The sequence below is a fragment of the Hemibagrus wyckioides genome, linkage group LG09 (genome assembly GCF_019097595.1).
Source record: "Hemibagrus wyckioides isolate EC202008001 linkage group LG09, SWU_Hwy_1.0, whole genome shotgun sequence".
NCBI classification, from domain to species: Eukaryota; Metazoa; Chordata; class Actinopteri; order Siluriformes; family Bagridae; genus Hemibagrus; species Hemibagrus wyckioides.
The window spans coordinates 7,872,370-7,899,312 of NC_080718.1; the positions used below are offsets into that span (position 1 = coordinate 7,872,370).

The 26,943-nt window shown below is 42.6% G+C and overlaps 1 protein-coding gene across 1 annotated transcript in view; it reads left to right on the top strand.

Moving 5' to 3' along the window:
• The window catches only part of ush2a (Usher syndrome 2A (autosomal recessive, mild)), a 214,114-nt gene that overhangs the window by 87,336 nt on the left and 99,835 nt on the right, over positions 1-26,943 (top strand). Inside the window, exons 31-36 of the mRNA XM_058398879.1 lie at positions 2,829-2,942; positions 5,167-5,328; positions 9,012-9,171; positions 22,748-22,910; positions 23,680-23,827; positions 26,499-26,650. Of these exons, the coding sequence (XP_058254862.1) occupies positions 2,829-2,942; positions 5,167-5,328; positions 9,012-9,171; positions 22,748-22,910; positions 23,680-23,827; positions 26,499-26,650 (899 nt within the window). The remainder of the gene's footprint in view (positions 1-2,828; positions 2,943-5,166; positions 5,329-9,011; positions 9,172-22,747; positions 22,911-23,679; positions 23,828-26,498; positions 26,651-26,943) is intronic.

The window sequence follows — 26,943 nt, forward strand, 5'->3', positions numbered from 1 at the left end:
TTCCAGGAATTTTTTACCTATTCCTCATGACAGAACTGATGTCAGTTTTGTTGGTCTTTGGGTGTGTTCTCTAATATTTTCACTTTTTTTGTCTATAAGCCAAATTTGCTCTGATAAGGATCATGGAAGACCTAGCTGCAACCGAGGTTTTAACTCATGCCTCATGCATTGAGGTAGTATTTCTAGAGTATTTTCTCATCTTGAAGTGCACCATCCCATTTTTCAGCAAAATTCTACCATAAGGTGACGCTGCCAACCCTATGCTTCACAGTTTGGGTGGTGATTTCAAAGCCTCACTGGTTTTCCTCTATACATAACATTTGATCATTGTTGTTTTAGCTGACCGGAGAACACGCTCCACAGTGCTGGTGATCATCCAATTTCAGTCTGTCTTAGAGCAGGAGCTTCTTCCCTGTGAAATGTGGATGAAGTGTTCTGATAATAAAGGATGTACATATTTGGTTTCTGATTTGGTTTCCTTCATCACTTCCTTTGTTGTTTTGGGGTTCATTCTAGCCTTTTGCACCAAAGTTTGTTCATCTCAGAGAGTTCATTTGTGCCTCTTTCCTGAATTATAAAGTGTCTGTGTGCACACAAGATTTTTATATTTACATACAATTGTCAATTATGAAATGGAACCAAACCTCTGCATGTCTGCATTTTTTTTTTTTTTTTTGAGGTCTTGTAAGTAATGGTCTCAAGTGCAAAAAATGGCACTTGCTCTAATGCCCATTTCCAGGCACATGTGAACTCTCAATTAACCTCTATTTATAAAGATCGGCCAATTAGAAGCTTTTAAATACCAGTACAGAAATTTCTAGAATCTTTCATACTGTAAGAAAGACAGTCAGCTAGGTCTATGTAAGCATTTGACTTGCGGGAATTCTAATAAAGCTGAAATAAGTCTGTCTGTAATGATGGCTGTTTGTTTTTTTAAAAAATAACCTCTGATGTAGATTAAATAATTGACTTTCTAAAAGAAATGAATTGTATTTTATGTAATTGTATTTATCCATTTTATGTAACATAAAATGGTTAGCTTTAAAAAAAAAAAAAGTAAATTCAGTATTTTTAGCCTAGCTGATTGAAAACTTTTGGCATCATGTAGAAATAAAGTTTTTGTGAAATATTAAGAGTTGCTTTATAATGTGCACATTTTATTTTGTTTTTAATGATTCACTTCACTGTGTATTCTGTGTAATGAAACACAGTTTGATTGCATTGATTTAGTTTCTACAATTAAGTTAGAGGCTTCTTTTTAAATACTGTGGTCAAGTTTGTCAATTAAATAGCGTCATTAGTGTCTTACGAGTGCAACAGGCATTTAGAGTACAGCTTGTCCTCCAGCTTGCCTTCTAACACTTGCACAGCTATTATACCTGCACAGAGAAGCACTTTTAGCCCTGGAACCAAAATCCAGAGCCAGGATGTTTTTTTTTTTTTTTCCTCAGGATTGCTGATATGAAGACAATATGGCAGTAATATTGTTCACTATATACAGTAAGGTAATAATGTCTTACCTTCTGCACATGTTTTGAAGGTCATTATCATGTTTCTTTCCTCCAAAGTGACCATTGTCTTTCTCTCTTTCCCTGTTCAGAAGGCAATGATTAGTGAAGTTATCGGTGTGCCAGAGGTGGGGTTATCACTTACTCACTTTGTGAAAATGCTTTGTCACATCAGCTGAATGCGTAATCAGCAAGCAGGAGATGCCACTTATAGATGGCCAATCTCAGCCCTGTCTCCGGGCAAAATGGGAAGATCCTTTTTTTTTCTTTTTTGTCCTCTCCTTGGCACAGTTCAAACTCCGCCTAGCTAATTTATGATAGTCATGACTTGAACGCAGAATTACGCAGGCAGATAAAAAAACCCCAGGAAAGCAAATGAGGAGGTAATGAGAACGGCACGGGTCAACCTCTTAATTGAATTAAAAGACATCAGACCAAAAAAAAAAAAAACCACGGAGACACCTGCCCAGTTACGGCTGTGTGTCATAGTGTTTACTTTCTAACTCTGATAACGGTCTGTCCTGCACTGAGATAAGCCTGGCACGTGAGCACAGATTAGCATGGATGCTAGCCAAGGAACCACTCGCTCCCTCTTACCCACACACACAAACACATGTAGCATTAAAAGGCTTTATTTGGAATGATCAATTAATAAATAAATCCTCTTTTTAAGGACTAAAATGAATTAAAAGCCACACTTTTAGAAGTCCTTTGTTGTAATTTATGAGCAGGTCCAATTAATTACGTGCAATTTATATGAGTGTGTCATAGTGGAGACAAGAAAATGCATGAGCTTTGGCCCGCTTTAATGGAGGAAGATGAGATTAGAAGATTCCTCCAAGGCACAAGAGGATGTGTGTTTGTTTTATTTATTCATTTGATTATAGTTTGGTTGTAATGTGAATATCTGTCAAGGACATCTGTTTTTTTTTTGTTTTTTAATTAACGTTGAGTTTAGTGATGTGCGTTTAGATCATAACGGCCCTGAAGAGCATCCCGGAAACGAGCTACAGGCTGCTTTTAAATGCCGCGTCTCGCGTCGTCCATTAAGTCCCGTCATTAGCGTCTTATACGGTGAACAGAAAAGCCTGGCATCACTTTACTTCTTGCGTATGATGATTAATAAAGTCGTTTTAAATCTGGGGCTATTATCAGAAGTGATGGTTAAATTATGCTGTGTTTGAACAAGCATTGCATTAAGTCTCGGAGCATAAGCAGGTGGAGGGTCTGCTTTTTGAAATATGGAAGTGAAAGAATGACATTTGCTGCTCTCTCTCTCTCTCTCTCTCTCTCTGTCGCTTCTTCTCCCTCCTTTTTCAGGAACATTAAGTGGACTGGCTCCTTTTAGCAGCTACAATATTACCCTAACGGCATGCACTCAGGCCGGCTGTGGAGAAAGCCTGCACGCCACCAGCCTTACCACTCCACAAGAGGGTAACTTCTTCCCTTTTCCATTTCTTTCCTGAATAATAAAAAATAATCTTGAACTCAAACTAATATGATGACCGAATGCATCGCCAGCCAATGTTTTTCTCAGATTTTTTGTTTGTTTGTTTGTTTTTCTCTCAGATCACTTCTTATATCTCTAATTTGGTGGATTTTTATAACAATGGAGGTTAAAGGATTAGTGAACAACTCCAACACCGCCCACCCCCCATTCCTTTTAAATGACATGCATCTTTAATAGCTGTAATGCAGATGAATGGCCTTTTTAATTGCTGTTACTTTGTTCGTTTGAGAGCCTTGTCAGTAATGCGAGGCATCTGCAAGATTAATGCAAGCTTTCTTCATTTTACTCAACCCCCAAGAAGTAAAAAGAATTGATTCTACGGTCAGAAGTATGAAATGCAAAGTGAAGTCCATTTCCACGCTTTTGCAGTCTGACGAGGGGTTTCTTGTGCTTCACCGAAATCACGTTGAGCCCTCGCGTCTCTCTTTCAACTCTTTCCACACTCATTCTTTATTACCCCCGTGCCTGTCTGACTCCCCGGGCAAGACAAAGACACTTTTTCTGTAGACCGAAGAGAACAAGTGTCATGTCCACTGACGGAGTCTCTCTTTCTCCTACATGAAACAGCAGGAATAAAGACAGATTAATTGTCAGCGGCAATTATTTTCTCTGTCTGAGACCCATTTTGCAAATACAAGTAGCTCTGCTCTGCCCGCTAGTTTGAAGTTTTTTTTGTGTTTTTTTTTATGGCAGGAGAGTGAAAAATGTGGGCATGTTTTCCAGGTCATGCATTAATCCAAGTTGGGTTAAATTGCTTTATTTAAAGGAAAGCATGGCATTAGGGTCATTGTTGAGTGAAAACAAAAATCAGTTTGATTTGGATTTGATTACAAAAAAAATGAAATGGCCAAATGACCATATGGATTTAACACTACAGAAATGTTGTTCTGGCTTGATAAAGATATTACTTTCGAGACTCAACAAATTCATGCTATAAATGTGGTTTGTTTCATATATTCAGTGTACAGGTAATCCATTACTTTTATTCCAGCTATCATTAAATTCTTTAAATGTTTGAATTAAAATATGAAAATGCAATAAAATGAGAGGTCACTGATTTGTCAACACTTGACAAAAGGTGCACGTTTAGAATAAAAATATTCATGAAATTTATTTTGAAAAATAGTCAGATTTACAGGAATTTTGACAAGAATATAAAGCTCCAAACATGGCCAATAACTTACCTTATTGTATTCTATATTTAAGGTTTCTCTTCTATATACTTAATCATAAATAAATAACACCAACCAGGCATAACATCATGACCACCCACCTAATATTGTGTTGGTCCCCCTTTTGCTGCCAAAACAGCCCTGACCTGGCATACACTGTGTATTCTGACACCTTCAACAATCAGAACCAGCATTAACTTTTTTAGCAATTTGAGCAACAGTACAGCAACCCACACGGGTCCCCACATGCATCAATGAGCCTTGGCTGCCCATGACCCTGTCGCTGGTTCACCACTGTTCCTTCCTTGGACCACTTTTGATAGATACTGACCACTGCAGACCGAGAACACCCCACAAGTTTTGGAGATGCTCTGATCCAGTTGTCTAGCCATCACAGTTTGGCCCTTGTCAAACTCACTCAGATCCTTATGCTTGTCCATTTTTCCTGCTTCTAACACATCAACTTTGAGGACAAAGTATGTGCACCCCTGATCATCACATCCATATGTGCTTTATGAACCTCCGACTTCAGATTTATTCCACTTTGCTATAATAGTATTGTAATAACTGGATTTTGGAGCGTGGCTCAGGGTGTTTGTGTCTATTCATTTGTTCTAGTGAGGTTTAGCACTGGTGTTAGGTGAGCAGGCCTGGGGTGCTCCAGTTAATGTTTTCTAGTTCATTACAGAGCTGTTCAGTAGGGTTAAGGAAAGGGTTCTTTCAATCCCATCTTAACACACCATGCCTTCATGGAGCTAGCTTAGTGCACAGGGGCAGTGTCATGCTGGAACAGGATTGGGCCTTTCAGTTCAAGTAAAGACTACAGCATATGAAGAGATTCTATACAGTGCTTGTGGCAGCAGTTGGAAGTAGAAGAAACAGATATGGGTGTGATTTTCAGATGTCCACATAGTTTTTATCATCTTGCACAGAAAGCTTATTCTTACCTGTTTTACATTTTTCAATCCTGTCACAGCTCCTGAGGAAGTTCTTCCTCCCTGTGCACTAACACACCCGGACTCTCTGTCTGTGTACTGGGATCCTCCTCAAAAACCCAATGGCGTCATTACACACTACACACTCTACAAGGACCGCATAGCCATCTACCAAGGCAACGGCACAGCCTTCAACATCAGCGGTAAGGAAACATGCAAGAGCAGTGTATTTGTACACTGTATACATCAGGGGTGTCCAATCTTATCCGCAAAGGTCCAGTGTCCTCCAACCAGAAGCCACACCTGAGTCTACTGAAAGCCAAGATCAGCCAGTTGGAATCAGGTGCAGCCTCTGCTTGGTTGGAATGAAAACCTGCACCCACACTGGCCCTTTCTGGATAAGATTGGACAACCCTGGTACACATGTATCGTCTATGTGCACTGTCGATGTCTTCATTCAAATATAAATACACTTGTGGGGGGGGGGGGGTTGGTTGGGGTGTACATGGGTAGCTGCATACATTTGTCCCTTACACTTGTGTGTACTCCGAGCAGCTTGAATACAGATCGAACACAGTAAATAGAGCTGGATTAGCATTTGAAAGCATGAGCTGCTTTTTCTCTACCCAGGGGAAGTTTCTTTGAATGTTGTTTAACCTTAATAAAAGGCAGACGAAACAAGCTCCCACTTGAAGCAGGTTTTTTGCCGTTGTTGTTATACCATTACGAATGCAGACAAGCTCCAGCTATTTGTGTATAGTAATGTTAAGCAACTTTCTACCACTGCATGAATATTCAACAATTTTCATTTCTATTTCATTACTCTATTTATTAATCTTAGCTGAAAACTGATATTAGGGGGGAAAGCGTCCACAAATGACCTCTATAAAGATGAATGGTGTATGAAAGTTCTCATAACGTTAAGACAAAATGAAGAAATAAAAAAAATGAAGCCACAAAAAATAGAACTCTAAAAATGTTGTTTCTAGATATTAAATTACAGTTCTCTTTTATTTTTCATTTTGTAAATTGATAGCACATTGTAGTTGACACCATCATATTCTATTCCTGTTTAATTTTTTGTGCATAACGTCAGATTCTTGAGTTTAAATCTTTTCCCCAGAGAGCAAGTGGAATTTGCACACGTTTAGTTGTTTCCATGTTGAGCATTGAAGTTCTTTGTCATGTCTTACCCCACAGTGGAGGTTAATGCCTAGGAGCAAAATACTCATAGAAAAGTTCTTCAGAGTAAATGGTGATATGAAACTCATTTCTGTTCTCTGAGATGCCCCAAGTGCTTGTTCAAAAGCATATAGAATCTGAAGGTGTTATTTTCGACCACTAAAATACAGTGTAAGATCGTCCCAACAGCGATAAAGACAAACATCTCTCACTGAAGCCAACAGTGTCCTGGCTCATTTTATATCAGACTTGTAGCCATAAAATAATCCATTTGTTTGTACTGATTGAAAGTCATATAAGCTGATTTCCATTCCATCAGCAGAATAGAAAAAAAGAACTATAAAAATGGTTAAAGTGGTGAACTAGACACTAGACACGCTCTTAAATGTTTCTACTCAAGAAAAAGCCTGGCAGCCTTTCTTCTGTGAACCACATGCATTTTAATGGACATTAGCTGAATATCACAATCAAAAAATCAGCTATTATGAACCTTAATCATGTGAATATTGGCATTAAAAACTCTGAATATGACCTGTGGTAAAGAGCGTAAACAGCACATATAAAATAATAAATAAAGTTCAGTTGTTTTCATGATACATGAATTTTCTGTACTAACTTTTATGCTTATGTTTTATCCTCAGAACTTGCGTATTCTCTCTTACATTTTTTTTTTTAAAACATATGTAAAAGTGACAAAAAGGCTTTAAAATAATCCAGCATGAAAAGAAGCTGCTATAGCTGTAGTCTGACTAATTTGAGATTGTGTTCAGCATCAATTAAGGCACTATTGTTACCAGTTTTATTTCGATGAACAACCAGAAAGGACACTCACACACACACACACAAACACACACAGCTTGAAAGAATTTTGAGTTAATGGCTGTAAATTGTCTGGAAACATTAGCACTTAAAAGTTAAACAGTTATTTTCTCCTCTTTTCTTGTGATTGTCCTCAAGACAAGCTGCTCCATCCTCGAATCTAGCTAAAGATCTGATACTACAACTTACTACAACTCTAACTCTAACATAAAAGACAAGATATTGTGGGATTTAGCACAGCAAATCACACAGCCATGTTACTTGCAGGCGCCTGGGGACGTAACTGAATTGTGGAAACGGCTGTCAGCGTTCTCTTTTATTTAATCAAAACCTCTGACAAGGCAAGTCTCCGTTCTCTTCTGAGGAGGAAGTGGACTATTACTATATTTCATTTCAGTGGACAAGACAAGGGCCACCGGGCGGCTATTGTTTTTGTTGGGCTTTTTTATTTCCTTACTCCCAGTGTGCCCCTGATGGCCAAGCCTCCAGCAGCCTATGCTGTTGCCAGTAACGTGTGAACATCGTGCAATGTTTTATTAAAAGCCTCGGCTACTGCCATAGATTGACCCCCAGGGTGAGAGCCATGGCTATAAGACGGGGTAACCCCGAAAGACCAATTTACACCCTGGACAGGTATATTCAGTCTTGAGATGAATCATTCAAAATGTCAGCTTAGTATTCCCTCAGCTCTAACCACTGGCTTTAACATATACACAGGCACAGAAGTGCAGCACAGTCAGAGATATGCAAAAAATAGGTTATATTCAGTAAAACCCCCACAAATGTAAACAATCAGTATGTAGATTTGGTTGTGTTTCTTTTCATTATGTCCTCATTCAGAAAAAGGAATCTGTTAAGAAAGCTTTGAATTAATGTGTTTGTCATTAAAAAGTAATGGCCAATGGGTCTTCTGCAACAAATCAATGAGAATAAAGGTCATCATTCCTCGGCCAGATTGAAAATTATAGTTTGCCTGACAGTAATCGTTGGGGTGTCCATGCGCGAGGATATAATTTCATGTAACACATCTCTAGTTAAGAACGTTAATCCTTATGTTTTTATTCCCCTTTGCAAATGCTTTGTGATCTCTCGCTTCAATTCACTTCGGATTATATGCAAAGATGTCACAAAAGACATCCTTTTCTTAAAGATAACCCTAAGCACACGTTTTCACATTTTATTTTCGCCCGTGTGAAGGATTCAAGCCACTGAAACCTTTTTTTAAGGCATCATCTCTGATCAGCATAAGGAACTGTGTTGTCTTGTATAGATAAAGATATGGCTGACAATTTGTATTAAAACTAGAAGCACAAAGCGTGTGGGATTCTTTGAAGGGATTTTTTTCCCCCCTTCCTTAAGGTGTGTTGCGTAGATAGATATTCAATCTTCTCTATGAGGTATTTCATTCATTGCGGGTCATGGTGAAGGTGGAGGTGTAATATGATAAGAAGCTATAGAGCACCGCATCGCTACGCTTTCCACTCCCTGTTCACTAGCAGGCAAGCGTGCTGTACTCAATACCCGGAGATTCCAATTTCTTTCAGGATATCTTAGCTCAGCTTCCATGCCTGCTCCTGCTGTGATTTTGGATTCCCTTGGTTTTTTTTCAGTCTCGTTCTGTGACAGTAAAACTGCTTTCAAGTGATTCAAGGAGAGAGCCTCCTTCCTGTCCAGTAAGCACAGTCTGTGTTTGAGAACTTCAGTCATCCAGTACACGTGTGTGTGTGTGTGTGTGTGTGTGTCATGGCTAGGTCACAACAAGGCTCAGTTTAAGATGCAGTAAGAAAACACATTAAAATTGGTGGTCAATATATTTCATCCTGCAGTGCACTCTTTTGTCTAATTTTATTTGCATGTGTTTTGTGTGTTTGTGTATTTTGTTTAGGGCTAGGTGTGTACACTCAACACACATTTCTACTGAGTGCCTGCACTGAAGCAGGCTGCACAAACAGCTCTGCGGTCACACTTTACACCGGTCAGCTCGCACCCTCGCACATGGAGCCTCCTGTCCTTACTGTCCTGGATGCTCACAGTATAAACGTCCGGTAGGTGCTCAATACGCACAACACAACCCTCTTGTGCCTCAAGGGGACAGATCTCTATTTACCAGCTCACAGAAACTAGACCATTCAACATTTGTGATGTTTTTCCAATCTTCAGCTGTCCAGTTTCGGTGAACTTCTTCCTACTGTAGCCTTGAGTGATACGAGGAGAATCAGATACCATAACCCATTTGCCTCAAGGCTCAACAGTGCTGTGTTCTGAAATGCTATTTTTTTCCCACCAAGGTTGTAAATAGTGTGTGTTTGAGTTACTGTAGTCTTCCTGTCACCTTTAACCTTCATGTCTTGCCAATTTACTTTAATCTCTAGTTGTACCAAGGCATTTGGTTTACTGTGGGTTTTTTTCTTTTGCACCATTCTGTGTTACCACAGGAAAAAAGATCTCATACCAGCCCATCCATGACCAAATCACTGAGCTCACATGTTTGATGTGAAGCCCTGTAGTTGCATGATTTTTCTGTTGCTTCTGCTGCTACATGACTGGCTGATTGGATAACTGTGCAGGTGTATAAGTGTTCCTATTAAAGTGGTCAGATAGTATGTATATATCAATAATACATTTGCACAGAACACTAGCAGGCTCTGCCCTAAAGCAACCTAAAGTAAATGCTGGACCATGCTGGAACCGTGATGTCACTGATTTAAGAGCAGAGTCAGAGGACAGACACATGTCTCGAATGGCACACTCTGTGTAGTTTTTGTGCTTGTTGTGTGTTGTACTGTTTTGCTTATGCTAGAAAACTCACTTGATGAGGTGCACTAATAATATCTGACTTGAACAATGTACAAAAAAAAAACAGTGGGCAGTGTACATTTTACTCTCATTAAAGGCACTTAAAGCTACTTTTAGTCTCATAATGGCACTGAGGATTATATTTCACTTAGACTCCAAACACCAATATACCATAGATATAAACAAGCAGCAGAAATTTACAACATGCTGCTTCCTTTGCTTGGAATTAACCACGAATGATAATTGTTCTTAAGAATGGACATAAGGACATAGAATTTGGCTAGCGATGATACAGTATATGACTGCTGATATTTGTTGTAATATTGTTGTATGTAAGTTTACAGCTGAATATCTTTTTTTTTTCATTTCTGCTTGGCTGGAGTTGTTTTGAAGCGATTAATATGGCATTATTTTTTTTCTTTGATATTATATTTATTAATTTTACATTTTAATAACAATCCACAGACTGAAAACATAACGACTACACATTTAACACAGTGCCCAAAAGAAACACACCAAAAATAACATTATTAAACAATTGCGCACATACCATTAAAAAAATAAATACAAATAAATAAAAAAACTTAAATAAATAAATAAATAAATGAGCTGCCAGGAGGGTACAATAAATGTACAACATCCATCAGTAGGCTGTGAACAATTAAGTATAAACAGTGGTCCTTTAAACTGAATCAAATGGTGTCTGCTATTAATGTAACAATGAATGTATTCTGGCCATGATTTCAATCCACAACGATTCAGACAGGTCAATGCCCAACTCACTACTCCAGGCCTTTCGTAGATGATCAGTAGATATTTTAACATGACGTATGAAAACAGATACAAACAATGACACCAACTGTCTGGAGTCGGGGGGGGGGGGGGGGGGCGAGGCACCAAAACATCAATAAAAGGATGCTGTATTGGCATATTTTCAAAATTTTTTATTTTATCTCTGACATAATGCCTGACTTAGTGGATAAATATGGCATTATTAAAGCACAGAAAGAGCTATTTGATAAAGATACCACTAGTTACCAGCCTTTACACCAACTCATCCATTTCCCCTTACGAATGCCTTATTTCTGGTAGAAGGTGGTGTAGAGGTTGAGGTCAAAGGGTCAGATTAACTTATTTTCCTAGCATATTTCGTCAGGTTTGAGGAGTTGTCCTAGCTGATGGCGGGCGCATTAATCAACTGAGTGTTTTCCATATAATCATAAAGTGTGGAGCGGCCCGTCCGTCACTCAGCACATCGGCGCCTTGTCCTTGTCGTCTTTGGCCATCCTCGACCAGCCGAGTTGGAACGAGAGCCTTGATTTAGTGGTATAACGGCAAGCCGCCTGTCATTGGACTGTATGAAAATCCCAGAGTGCGACCTTCTCCCCTCCTGTTTAGCATGCTCAGTACTCTCCTGCGCTTGACCCGTGCGTTGATAGAGAGCGACAGAGGGAGGGACAGTTTGTCCGACAGCCACAAGCTTCGCCCACCCCCCACCTCCCCGCTACACTTCCACCTTGGCCTTTAGCAATCTGTGTGAAAGCCATTAGAGCTTCATCTTTAGCCTCCATTCCAGCATCACTTAAGAACTAGCCAGTAAGGGCACTACACCACGTGGATGAAAAGAGAGCGTGAGAGCAAAGAATAGAGGCACAACAGGGTGGCAATCTCGGGTACACTTTGTTTTTTAGCATTAGAGCAAGGGCTAGCGGGGGTGACGGTAGCACACGGTTAAGTTTTTCCTCCAGAAAGAAAATGTCAGCACTTTACTTGAGCGATCACAGGGCAGAGAAAGGCGAGGGCGAGAGGAGAATACATATCCAAGCAGGCACCTCGAGAACACAGTCAAATTCCTGCCTTGAATTACGCCTCCCTCTCCAATCCACCGTATAACTCTGCTCTCTCTAATGTAGTAACCTCTCGGACCAGTCCTCATCCAATTATCCTCATTTCTACCCTCGCTTGTGAAAGAAGGGGGGAAAGCTTTCACTGTTCTCCCTCCTTCCCTGCATTAATGGCGGTAGGAAGCTTGTGATGTCGGTATGCCATTTATTAAAAAGATGTATATGACTCAATTTGTCCCATCACCGCTATTCATAACCTAGTTATGCTCCTACTATATAATGAAAACAGTGCTTCGGAGAAAAGTGCGCCATATTTATTGTTCTCATCTTCCAAGGAGGAAGGGGAATGGTTATTGCTTTACTTCCATGGAATATTCCAATTTGAATAGGACAAGGTGCACTTATGGGACAGCGTTGGAAGAGAAGAGCTCACGAGAAAGCAAATCCACTCTGTAATTTGACATTACAGATGATATCTCTCACTCTCCCTTTTTTTTCTCTCAGGGTCTAATTGTGGATACGGTGCCTTTGGAAGGTATTGCCTTGTTAGCAGAATTGTAATAGCAAAGGGTGAAGGATCATATGTGTTCAATACTCTTTTGTTGTGTTGCGATTTGCCTGTGAGAAAGGTCTCGGGCTAGCAAGACACGCACAAAACCAGAATCAGCAGAAAGGCTCCACTGAATGCCTGCTCGCACCTCTTCTCAGGACACAAATAGAAAGAATTTGTACCTTGTATTATTTCCATCACACTAGATGATTTCATAAACCTCTGCCTAACATTTTTTTTGTTGATTTACATTGCGATAATTTGATTTACTTTACAGAATCCTTTGTTTTATTATCGATATTTTTTTGGAGGCAGTATAAATCATATGCCCAATTGATTTATCAATTTTGTGATAGAGCACCATAATAGCCGTTGTCATTTGTCATTTAAAATGCAATTTAATTGACGCAGAAGCTAAATTAATCACAATAATGAATAGGGTTACCTGCGGGTGTGTTTGATCCTGGTAGACCAAAAAAAAAAAAAACCCTTGTGAGGCATGTGCTAATTTCATAGTGCTTGAAAAAGAACTTGAACGTCCCCTATGCATCATCTAAACTCACATTATGGCTGTAGACAACTTTGTGTGCTATATTATAGTAGGTCTCGCAGCTTAGAAGGAACGTTTATTTCCTATCGAATTTCACCAGGGCAAATACACTAGATATAGTAACAGGATGACCTTACCTGTCTCACAGAGAAATTTATGAAGGTATTTATCAAGATATTGTGATAACTACAGCAGAAATGTTTTTTTTTCTTCTTTACCCCCTGTACAGTTTTTCATTTTGAGCAGAACAACGTCTAATCTAGAAACAGATGCGTCACCGAATATTTCCAGCATTGACTTAACTCTTAACAAAACTCAAGTGTTTATGTAGTAAAATGCAGCTCTCCAAAAGAAAAAAATCTGCGATCATAATTATCTCTCCTTATTTTTTCTATCTTTTATCCCAGTTTCCTCCCCATCTGCTTTTTTTTCTTCTTCTTTTTCCCCTTGCCCTCAGTCTCTTGGATCTCTGAGCAGATAGCGGTGTCCTCTGTTCTAAATTTAGCTCAGAGAAAGTCAAGTGGCAGTCTGAAACGCTAACCCACCAGACGCTTCCCTATTTTTGTCTGTGCATCCTTGGCCAGGGTTATTGCAGTAGAGGCTGTCTGGACTCCTCACACTCTGCTGGAATCTCTACCTTTCCCTATTGCTGCTTAGTTTAGCAGTGTGTAACACTGAATGTGGCACCACTCAGTGTCTGGCAACACCACTGACTGCTCAGTGATGCCACTCATGATGCCACTGACTGTTCAGTAACATCAGTGACTACTTGGTTGATGCCAGTAATTAGCTGGGGATACCACTGACTGCTCTGTAACACTAGAGAATGTGCTGCAACATCCCTGCATGGTGACACCACTCAATTCTTTATAATGATAACAATTCTAGTGGTAATACTATTGGTGACACAACTTGTTGACATAAGCGACTGTGACATAATACGGTGAAATAATCACCTACCCAGTGACACCACTGACTGCTCTGTGATGCTACTAACTGTGCAGTGAGACCACTAACTACTCTGTGATAACAGCTGACTGACACTTCTGACTCCTTAGTGACACTACTTAGTGCTCAGTGACACTTCCAACTGCTCAGTGACACTAACGACTGCTAAATGACACTACCGACTGCTCGGTGACACTACTGACTGCTCAGTGACACTACCGACTGCTCGGTGACACTACTGACCGCTCAGTGACACTACCGACTGCTCGGTGACACTACCGACTGCTCAGTGACACTACTGACTGCTCAGTGACACTACTGACTACTCAGTGACTCTACCGACTGCTCAGTGACACTACTGACTGCTCAGTGACACTACTGACTGCTCAGTGACACTACTGACTGCTCAGTGTCTATACTGACTGCTCAGTGACACTAACGACTGCTAATTGACACTACCGACTGCTCGGTGACACTACTGACTGCTCAGTGACTCTACCGACTGCTCAGTGACACTAATGACTGCTAAATGACACTACCGACTGCTCGGTGACACTACTGACTGCTCAGTGACACTTCCAACTGCTCAGTGACACTAACGACTGCTAAATGACACTACTGACTGCTCGGTGACACTACTGACTGCTCAGTGACACTACCGACTGCTCGGTGACACTACTGACTGCTCAGTGACACTTCCAACTGCTCAGTGACACTAACGACTGCTCAGTGACACTACCGACTGCTCGGTGACACTACTGACTGCTCAGTGACACTACCGACTGCTCGGTGACACTACTGAATGCTCAGTGACACTACCGACTGCTCGGTAACACTACCGACTGCTCAGTGACACTACTGACTGCTCAGTGACACTACAGACTGCTCAGTGACACTACTGACTACTCAGTGACTCTACCGACTGCTCAGTGACACTACTGACTGCTCCGTGACACTACTGACTGCTCAGTGACACTACCGACTGCTCAGTGACACTAACGACTGCTAAATGACACTACCGAGTGCTCGGTGACACTACTGACTGCTCAGTGACTCTACCGACTGCTCAGTGACACTAACGACTGCTAAATGACACTACCGACTGCTCGGTGACACTACTGACTGCTCAGTGACACTTCCAACTGCTCGGTGACACTAACGACTGCTAAATGACACTACCGACTGCTCGGTGACACTACTGACTGCTCAGTGACACTACCGACTGCTCGGTGACACTACTGACTGCTCAGTGACACTACCGACTGCTCGGTAACACTACCGACTGCTCAGTGACACTACTGACTGCTCAGTGACACTACTGACTACTCAGTGACACTACTGACTGCTCAGTGACACTACTGACTGCTCAGTGACACTACTGACTGCTCAGTGACTCTACCGACTGCTCAGTGACACTTCTGACTGCTCAGTGACACTACTGACTGCTCAGTGACACTACTGACTACTCAGTGACTCTACCGAATGCTCAGTGACACTACTGACTGCTCAGTGACACTACTGACTGCTCAGTGACTCTACCGACTGCTCAGTGACACTACTGACTGCTCAGTGACTCTACCGACTGCTCAGTGACACTAGTGGCTGCTCAGTGACACTAGTGACTGCTCAGTTACACTACTGCCTGCTCAGTGACACTAGTGACTGCTCAGTTACACTACTGCCTGCTCAGTGACACTACTGACTGTGCAGTGAAAAGTTTGAGTGCTCAGTGACACTACTTAGTGCTCAGTGACACTACTAACTGCTCAGTGACACTCATGACTGTGCAGTGACACTACTGCCTGCTCAATAACACTACTGATTGCTCGGTCACACTACTTAGTGCTCAGTGACACTACTGACTGCTCCATGACACTACAAACTGCTCGGTCACACTATTAGTGCTCAGTCACACTACCGACTGCTCAGTGACACTACTGACTGCTCCGTGACACTACTGACTGCTCAGTGACTCTACAGACTGCTCAGTGACACTACTGACTGCTCAGTGACACTACTTAGTGCTCAGTCACACTACTTAGTGCTCAGTGACACTACTGCCTGCTCAGTGACACTACTGACTGCTCAGTGACACTACTGACTGCTCAGTGACACTACTGACTGCTCAGTGACACTACCGACTGCTCAGTGACACTACTGCCTGCTCGGTCACACTATTAGTGCTCAGTGACACTACCGACTGCTCAGTGACACTACTGCCTGCTCAGTGACACTACTGACTGCTCAGTGACACTACTGACTGCTCAGTGACACTTCTGACTGCTCAGTGACTCTACAGACTGCTCAGTGACACTACTGACTGCTCAGTGACACTACTGACTGCTCAGTGACTCTACCAACTGCTCAGTGACACTACTGACTGCTCAGTGACTCTACCGACTTCTCAGTGACACTTCTGACTGCTCAGTGACACTACTGACTGCTCAGTGACACTACAGACTGCTCAGTGACACTATCGACTGCTCAGTGACACTACTGACTGCTCAGTGACACTACTGACTGCTCAGTGACACTACTGACTGCTCAGTGACACTACAGCCTGGTCAGTGACACTACTGACTGCTCAGTGACACTACAGCCTGTTCAGTGACACTACTGACTGTGCAGTGACAAGTTTGAGTGCTCAGTGACACTACTTAGTGCTCAGTGACACTACTGACTGCTCAGTGACACTACTAACTGCTCAGTGACACTCATGACTGTGCAGTGACACTACTGCCTGCTCAATAACACTACTGATTGCTCGGTCACACTACTTAGTGCTCCGTGACACTACTGACTGCTCCATGACACTACAAACTGCTCGGTCACACTATTAGTGCTCAGTGACACTACCGACTGCTCAGTGACACTACTGACTGCTCAGTGACACTACTGACTGCTCAGTGACACTTCTGACTGCTCAGTGACTCTACAGACTGCTCAGTGACACTACTGACTGCTCAGTGACACTACTGACTGCTCAGTGACTCTACCAACTGCTCAGTGACACTACTGACTGCTCAGTGACTCTACCGACTTCTCAGTGACACTTCTGACTGCTCAGTGACACTACTGACTGCTCAGTGACACTACAGACTGCTCAGTGACACTATCGACTGCTCAGTGACACTACTGACTGCTCAGTGACACTACTGACTGCTCAGTGACACTACTGACTGCTCAGTGACACTACTGACTGCTCAGTGTCTATACTGAGTGCTCAGTGACACTAACGACTGCTAATTGACACTACCGACTGCTCGGTGACACTACTGACTGCTCAGTGACTCTACCGACTGCTCAGTGACACTAATGACTGCTAAATGACACTACCGACTGCTCGGTGACACTACTGACTGCTCAGTGACACTTCCAACTGCTCAGTGACACTAACGACTGCTAAATGACACTACTGACTGCTCGGTGACACTACTGACTGCTCAGTGACACTACCGACTGCTCAGTGACACTACTGCCTGCTCAGTGACACTGCTGACTGCTCAGTGACACTACTGCCTGCTCAGTGACACTACTGCCTGCTCAGTGACACTACTGACTGCTCGGTAACACTACCGACTGCTCAGTGACACTACTGACTGCTCAGTGACACTACTGACTACTCAGTGACTCTACCGACTGCTCAGTGACACTACTGACTGCTCAGTGACACTACTGACTGCTCAGTGACTCTACCGACTGCTCAGTGACACTTCTGACTGCTCAGTTACACTACTGACTACTCAGTGACTCTACCGACTGCTCAGTGACACTACTGACTGCTCAGTGACTCTACCGACTGCTCAGTGACACTAGTGACTGCTCAGTGACACTAGTGACTGCTCAGTTACACTACTGCCTGCTCAGTGACACTAGTGACTGCTCAGTTACACTACTGCCTGCTCAGTGACACTACTGACTGTGCAGTGAAAAGTTTGAGTGCTCAGTGACACTACTTAGTGCTCAGTGACACTACTAACTGCTCAGTGACACTCATGACTGTGCAGTGACACTACTGCCTGCTCAATAACACTACTGATTGCTCGGTCACACTACTTAGTGCTCAGTGACACTACTGACTGCTCCATGACACTACAAACTGCTCGGTCACACTATTAGTGCTCAGTGACACTACCGACTGCTCAGTGACACTACTGACTGCTCCGTGACACTACTGACTGCTCAGTGACTCTACAGACTGCTCAGTGACACTACTGACTGCTCAGTGACACTACTTAGTGCTCAGTCACACTACTTAGTGCTCAGTGACACTACTGCCTGCTCAGTGACACTACTGACTGCTCAGTGACACTACTGACTGCTCAGTGACACTACTGACTGCTCAGTGACACTACCGACTGCTCAGTGACACTACTGCCTGCTCGGTCACACTATTAGTGCTCAGTGACACTACCGACTGCTCAGTGACACTACTGCCTGCTCAGTGACACTACTGACTGCTCAGTGACACTACTGACTGCTCAGTGACACTTCTGACTGCTCAGTGACTCTACAGACTGCTCAGTGACACTACTGACTGCTCAGTGACACTACTGACTGCTCAGTGACTCTACCAACTGCTCAGTGACACTACTGACTGCTCAGTGACTCTACCGACTTCTCAGTGACACTTCTGACTGCTCAGTGACACTACTGACTGCTCAGTGACACTACAGACTGCTCAGTGACACTATCGACTGCTCAGTGACACTACTGACTGCTCAGTGACACTACTGACTGCTCAGTGACACTACAGCCTGGTCAGTGACACTACTGACTGCTCAGTGACACTACAGCCTGTTCAGTGACACTACTGACTGTGCAGTGACAAGTTTGAGTGCTCAGTGACACTACTTAGTGCTCAGTGACACTACTAACTGCTCAGTGACACTCATGACTGTGCAGTGACACTACTGCCTGCTCAATAACACTACTGATTGCTCGGTCACACTACTTAGTGCTCAGTGACACTACTGACTGCTCCATGACACTACAAACTGCTCGGTCACACTATTAGTGCTCAGTGACACTACTGACTGCTCAGTGACACTACTGACTGCTCAGTGACACTACTGACTGCTCAGTGACACTTCTGACTGCTCAGTGACTCTACAGACTGCTCAGTGACACTACTGACTGCTCAGTGACACTACTGACTGCTCAGTGACACTACTGACTGCTCAGTGACACTTCTGACTGCTCAGTGACTCTACAGACTGCTCAGTGACACTACTTAGTGCTCAGTCACACTACTGACTGCTCAGTGACACTACTAACTGCTCAGTGACACTCATGACTGTGCAGTGACACTACTGCCTGCTCAATAACACTACTGATTGCTCGGTCACACTACTTAGTGCTCAGTGACACTACTGACTGCTCCATGACACTACAAACTGCTCGGTCACACTATTAGTGCTCAGTGACACTACCGACTGCTCAGTGACACTACTGCCTGCTCAGTGACACTGCTGACTGCTCAGTGACACTACTGCCTGCTCAGTGACACTACTGCCTGCTCAGTGACACTACTGACTGCTCAGTGACACTACTGACTGCTCAGTGACACTACTGACTGCTCAGTGACACTTCTGACTGCTCAGTGACACTACTGACTGCTCAGTGACTCTACAGACTGCTCAGTGACACTACTTAGTGCTCAGTCACACTACTTAGTGCTCAGTGACACTACTGACTGCTCAGTGACACTACTGACTGTGCAGTGACACTACTGCCTGCTCAATAACACTACTGATTGCTCAGTGACACTACTTAGTGCTCAGTGACACTACTGACTGCTCCATGACACTACTGCCTGCTCGGTCACACTATTAGTGCTCAGTGACACTACCGACTGCTCAGTGACACTACTGACTGCTCAGTGACACTGCTGACTGCTCAGTGACACTACTGACTGCTCCGTGACACTACTGACTGCTCAGTGACACTACTGCCTGCTCAGTGACACTACTGACTGCTCCATGACACTACTGACTGCTCAGTGACACTACTGACTGCTCCGTGACACTTCTGACTGCTCAGTGACACTACTGACTGCTCAGTGACACTACTGACTGCTCCGTGACACTACTGCCTGCTCAGTGACACTACTGCCTGCTCAGTGACACTACTGACTGCTCAGTGACACTACTTAGTGCTCAGTCACACTACTTAGTGCTCAGTGACACTACTGACTGCTCCGTGACACTACTGACTGCTCAGTGACACTACTGACTGCTCAGTGACACTACTTAGTGCTCAGTCACACTACTTAGTGCTCAGTGACACTACTGACTGCTCCGTGACACTACTGACTGCTCAGTGACACTACTGACTGCTCAGTGACACTACTTAGTGCTCAGTCACACTACTTAGTGCTCAGTGACACTACTGACTGCTCTGTGACACTTCTGACTGCTCAGTGACTCTACAGACTGCTCAGTGACACTACTGACTGCTCAGTGACACTACTTAGTGCTCAGTCACACTACTTAGTGCTCAGTGACACTACTGCTTGCTCAGTGACACTACTGACTGCTCAGTGACACTACTTAGTGCTCAGTCACACTACTTAGTGCTCAGTGACACTACTGACTGCTCAGTGACACTACTGACTGTGCAGTGACACTACTGCCTGCTCAATAACACTACTGACTGCTCAGTGACACTACTTAGTGCTCAGTGACACTACTGACTGCTCCATGACACTACAAACTGCTCGGTCACACTATTAGTGCTCAGTGACACTACCGACTGCTCAGTGACACTACTGACTGCTCAGTGACACTGCTGACTGCTCAGTGACACTACTGACTGCTCCGTGACACTACTGACTGCTCAGTGACACTACTGCCTGCTCAGTGACACTACTGACTGCTCAGTGACACTACTGAATGCTCAGTGACACTACTGACTGCTCAGTGACACTACTGACTGCTCCGTGACACTACTGCCTGCTCAGTGACACTACTGACTGCTCAGTGACACTACTGACTGCTCAGTGACACTACTTAGTGCTCAGTCACACTACTTAGTGCTCAGTGACACTACTGACTGCTCCGTGACACTACTGACTGCTCAGTGACACTACTGACTGCTCAGTGACACTACTTAGTGCTCGGTCACACTACTTAGTGCTCAGTGACACTACTGACTGCTCCATGACACTACAAACTGCTCGGTCACACTATTAGTGCTCAGTGACACTACCGACTGCTCAGTGACACTACTGACTGCTCAGTGACACTACTGACTGCTCAGTGACACTACTGACTGCTCAGTGACACTACTGACTGCTCAGTGACACTTCTGACTGCTCCATGACACTACTGCCTGCTCGGTCACACTATGAGTGCTCAGTGACACTTCTGACTGCTCAGTGACTCTACAGACTGCTCAGTGACACTACTGACTGCTCCGTGACACTACTTACTGCTCAGTGACTCTACAGACTGCTCAATGACACTACTGACTGCTCAGTGACACTACTTAGTTCTCAGTCACACTACTTAGTGCTCAGTGACACTACTGCCTGCTCAGTGACACTACTGACTGCTCCGTGACACTACTGACTGCTCAGTGACTCTACAGACTGCTCAGTGACACTACTTAGTGCTCAGTCACACTACTTAGTGCTCAGTGACACTACTGACTGCTCAGTGACACTACTGACTGCTCAGTGACACTACTGACTGCTCAGTGACACTTCTGACTGCTCCATGACACTACTGCCTGCTCGGTCACACTATTAGTGCTCAGTGACACTACCGACTGCTCAGTGACACTACTGCCTGCTCAGTGACACTGCTGACTGCTCAGTGACACTACTGACTGCTCAGTGACTCTACAGACTGCTCAGTGACTCTACAGACTGCTCAGTGACACTACTGACTGCTCAGTGACTCTACAGACTGCTCAGTGACACTACTGCCTGCTCAGTGACACTACTGACTGTTCTGTGACACTACTGACTGCTCAGTGACACTACTGACTGCTCAGTGACACTTCTGACTGCTCAGTGACACTACTGACTGCTCAGTGACTCTACAGACTGCTCAGTGACACTACTGACTGCTCAGTGACACTACTGCCTGCTCAATGACACTACTGACTGCTCAGTGACACTACTGACTGCTCAGTGACACTTCTGACTGCTCAGTGACTCTACAGACTGCTCCGTGACACTACTGACTGCTCAGTGACACTACTGACTGCTCCGTGACACTACTGACTGCTCAGTGACTCTACAGACTGCTCAATGACACTACTGACTGCTCAGTGACACTACTTAGTGCTCAGTCACACTACTTAGTGCTCAGTGACACTACTGACTGCTCAGTGACACTACTGACTGCTCAGTGACACTACTGACTGCTCCATCACACTACTGACTGCTCAATGACATTACTGACTGCTCAGTGACACTACTGCCTGCTCAGTGACACTATTGACTGCTCAGTGACACCAGTTAGTGCTCAGTGACGCTACTGACTGCTCAGTGACACTACTGACTGCTCAGTGACACTACTGAATGCTCAGTCACACTACTTAGCGCACAGTGACACTACTGCCTGGTCAATGACACTACTGAGTGCTCAGTGACACTACTAAGTGCTCAGTGACACTACTGAGTGCTCACTGACACTACTGACTGCTCAGTGACACTACTGACTGTTCAGGGAGACTACTGACTGCTCAGTGACACTACTGACTGCTCAGTGACACTACTGACTGTTCAGGGAGACTACTAACTGCTCTACGACACTACTGACTGCTCAGAAACACTACTGACTGCTCAGGGAAACTACTGACTGCTCAGTGACACTACTGACTACTTAGTGACACTATGGACTGCTCTACGACACTAAGAACTGTTCAGTGACACCACTGAATGCTCAGGTCAGTAAATGTTTTAATTTCCGCATATTCCTCAGGTGGTCATCCCCACTGGAGGTGAATGGGCAGCTGCAGTTTTACACTCTGTATCAGGCCGTTCCTAATGAGGAGCCAACTGTGGTGTACAACAGCTCTGAGCTTTTTGAGGATTACACACTGCGAAACCTTGTCCCTGGGCATATTTACCTTTTCCAAATTGCAGTGAGTACTTCTTCCTTGTGAGTGTAACAAAGGTAATGTAATATGGTTATAATTATTTAAGCCCATATAAATGTAATCTTACAAGATATGCACAAAAGTATGTGGACACCTGACCATCACACCCATATTTGAAACTTTCATACTCTATTGTTATAAAGTTAGAATTGTATATGATGTCTGTGTATGATATAGCCTTACAATTTTCCTTAACTGAAACTAAGCAGCTCAAAACTTGTTCCAGTATGACAGTGCCCTTGTGCACAAAGCGAGCTCCATGAAGACATGGTTTGGCAATAATCGAAGATAGGAATGTCCTGCTCAGAGCTTTGACTTCAACCCTACTGAACAGCTGTGGGATAAACTGGAACATGCCAGGTCTTCTCTTCTGACTTCAGTGCCAGAAATCTCTTTCTGTCCAGTGGTTGAATGGGCAAATCCCCACAGCCACACTTCTAGCCAAAAAATCTAGTGGAAAGCCTTCCTGGAAGAGTGGAGTCTGGCTGGACCAACGCAATATTATTGCCCTTGGTTTTTGAATGGGATGCAGATGTGATGCCATGTGTCCAAATACTTTTGGCTATATTGTGTACATATAAGAGTGTAAATAAGTAGTGCCTGTCATATATCATGTATTAAATCACCTGTAAACTTCATATTCACAAACTCTAGTGATGTTTTACCACTGAAACAATCACATCAACTCACTCATATAAATATTACTATCAAAATCAAGTCAAAGATATATGTCACCTTTGACCTCTGAATTCAGGCATGCACAGCAGGCGGCTGCACCATCAGCTCCCCCAGCATGGCCCAAACAGATGAGAGCTCTCCAGAAGAAGTGCCGGCTCCCAGCGTCACTTACATTTCTCCACATGCAATAAACCTGACCTGGGGACCTCCACTAAAGCCCAATGGTAATTGCACTGTTCTCTCCCCCCCCTTTTTATGTATGTATTTGTTCCAGTTTTCTATGTATTTTTTTCTGCTTTTCCGCCCTTCTCTTTCTTTTATACTGTTAAGTCCTTAAAGTCCTTGGAGGTTTATTTTTCTGATCAAATAACGGCTTAGACTTCATACTGTGTCAATATTATCCTAAAATTCAAACAATAAATGGATAAAACTGCATTTAGTTGTAGACACTAGCGAGCTCATTATGGCTATTTATCTCTTTCTTTTCCCCTTCCCCTTTTATTAGGACAAAAAATATCGAAACATTTCATCTTTCAATATCAGCACTGCAGTAACAGTGTTTTATTCCTGCTATAAAAATGACGGTGTGAAAGTGTGAGCCACATGTCAGTGTTTACATGCCTTGTAACTGTTCATTGGGGGGAAAAAAGTGATAATATTGGATCGCATCTGAATAAATATTTTTAATTTAGTGTATAAAAATGACTAATTACTGACGTAATTATAAATGTCCATTGATCAAGGGCAACATGTATTAGAAATATAGATTAAAGCAATGCCTTATAATATAAAAAAATCTGCCTCAGATTGACTCCAGATTTTTACTCCAGTATTGGTATTTGTATATAATTTAACAGACCTGTTATTGTGCTTGGTGCTCAGCTTAAACCCAGCAGCGAGTAGGGTCAAAGCCAAGGCCCTGGTTAAAGGTGAACTCGGTGCTCTGGTTAGGTGAGGGGTATTTCACATTTTAACGACGGGCCAGCACCCTCTGACAACAAGCAGGAAAGGAGGATGGCTTTGTGTGGTGGCATGAGAGCGAGCCAGACAGAGCGAGAGTGAGAGAGCGAGCAAGAGAGAGAGAGAGTGTGCCATTTTAAGTGGGTAAAAACTGCTCCCTTTTGACTGATGCTGTGAACTGCAGCTTCAACATTGGCAGGCACTAACACACCGCCTTCTCCTTATTCGCTCTTCTGACAGCATGAGAGCAGCACTTCAGGACCTGACCCTTAACCTTGGAGTAATCCAAATGAGAGAAAATTGTATTACCTTGAACCTGGTTATATACTGTACCTACCTGATGCAGTGTTTTTGAAGCATCAAGATACTTTCCCTGAAGATAATAAATCCAAAAAATCGGATTGTATTCAGAGAATCTGGTACATTTTTCTAATTTATGTAGTTTCCTCTGTGATAATGGTATAAAGAAAATATCATTAGATTTTAAAGCTTTTATTTTACTCTTCTTTTTTCTCCATCAAGTTGTATGTCCTATTTCTTGTGATATGTACCCAGATTATAAAAAATCTTTATTTTTTCAACACATTGCAATTTATGGTTAATAATTATGTTCAATATAACTGTATTAAATAGAACTAATATGAATTAATATTTATTTTTAGTATGTGCCAAATGTGTTACAATGGAAGACAGCTTTACACCAGCTCATTATTAGCAATCTATTTATTACTTGCTCTTTATTAATATTTTATTTATTTTATTATTTTTATTGCTTGCTATTTATTAGTATTTTATTAGTATTTCATTAATTACCAGCTCTTTTATAGTATTTTATGTATTGTATTATTATTTTTTTGTTCTGTATTGTTATTATTTATTACATTCTCTTTTTTAGTCATATATTATAAACATTTTTTAGAAAACTAAATACTGTTTTTTTTACAAATATATCATAAGAATATAGGCTTACTCGATTTGTTTAATAGCTCAGACTGATATAAGCAAACATTTATATTTGAAACATTTATATTTGAAACATTTATATTTGCTGGAGTTTATTAACAGACATTCTGAGAATAGAGCTGTCAACTATAAATAAATCTAAACGATGAAACCGCAGGAGTTTGTTGAAGGAAACATTAGTATTCAATATTTATTTTTCTAATGTATCATGAAGGTTTGATTTTGACACTTTTTATGAGGTCATTATGATGTGTGTGAATTGCAGAATCAGTTTCCTATACCTATAGTTAAACCAGCAAATTGCTACATTTATAATTTAGCAAAGGTTTTTAAATCAGCACTTTTATGAACGTCTGCCTTCAGTGACAGAGCGAATAACTGTATATAACAAAATAAGCTTATATTAAAATATTTCCAGAGTGAATATTGGAGAAGGTGCAGCCCTTGTTCTGTGATGAAAAAATATCTTGTGTGTAATTTTCTCTTCATATTAGTACAGCTATCCTGCTATCAATGACCTCGAGCACCTTTAGCCATGCTTCGTTGTGGGCAGCAAATGTCTATGGGTAGCTGTAAATAGGGCAGCAGCATTAAAAGGCTCTCTTTCCATGTTTTACAGCCCTCTCTCCCTAATGGCTGCCTTTAACACAGAGCTTTAAACAAAATGGCCTGTTTACACCAGGAAAGCCGAGAAGCACACGTATCTCTGAACAGGACTATAAATAACACGCACATTTTTCCACCACATTTGCAGGGAGGATTTCCGAACTTCTGTTTCTTATTCATCTGATTTCTGTATGTCTACATGATGTGTGTTACAAGCAGTTACTGTATTATATCACACCCATACATTTCCATATTCCCGTGTTGAACCTCTACATACATATATGTAACACGTTCAGCAGAAAACACGCTCATGTAAATACCGCGAATTGACAGTTTCTTTTTTTCTATTTCTTCTGTTTGGAGCAGGTGTGATCAGCAGCTATGGCGTATGGATGGACGGTGTACTGAAGCAGAACTCCTCATTTACGAGCTTCAGGACGGTCGGTCTTTCTCCCTGGAGCTTGCACAGTTTCCGTGTTCAGGCGTGCACAGCTCAAGGCTGCGCTCTCGGCCCTTTGGTGAGGGCCTGTCCCATTTACATTATGCTAAATACCCAAACGTGTCAGATGGCAGCTCGACATCATAAAGGTGATCGATTTGCTCGGTTCAATAAAGCACCTTCTGCTCGCGCTTGACATTTGGTGTAAATGCCACTCTGGGCTGGTTAATGCATTGATGGGCCAGATTTGGGCATTTTTCCAATATGGGTGCAATATTTAGGCAAATGGCTGTTTTTGCCAATGCAGCAAAAACTTACAGGGGGTGGAGGGGTGGATTGAAGTAAATGGGGACTGAGTGCTTTGTCAAATAG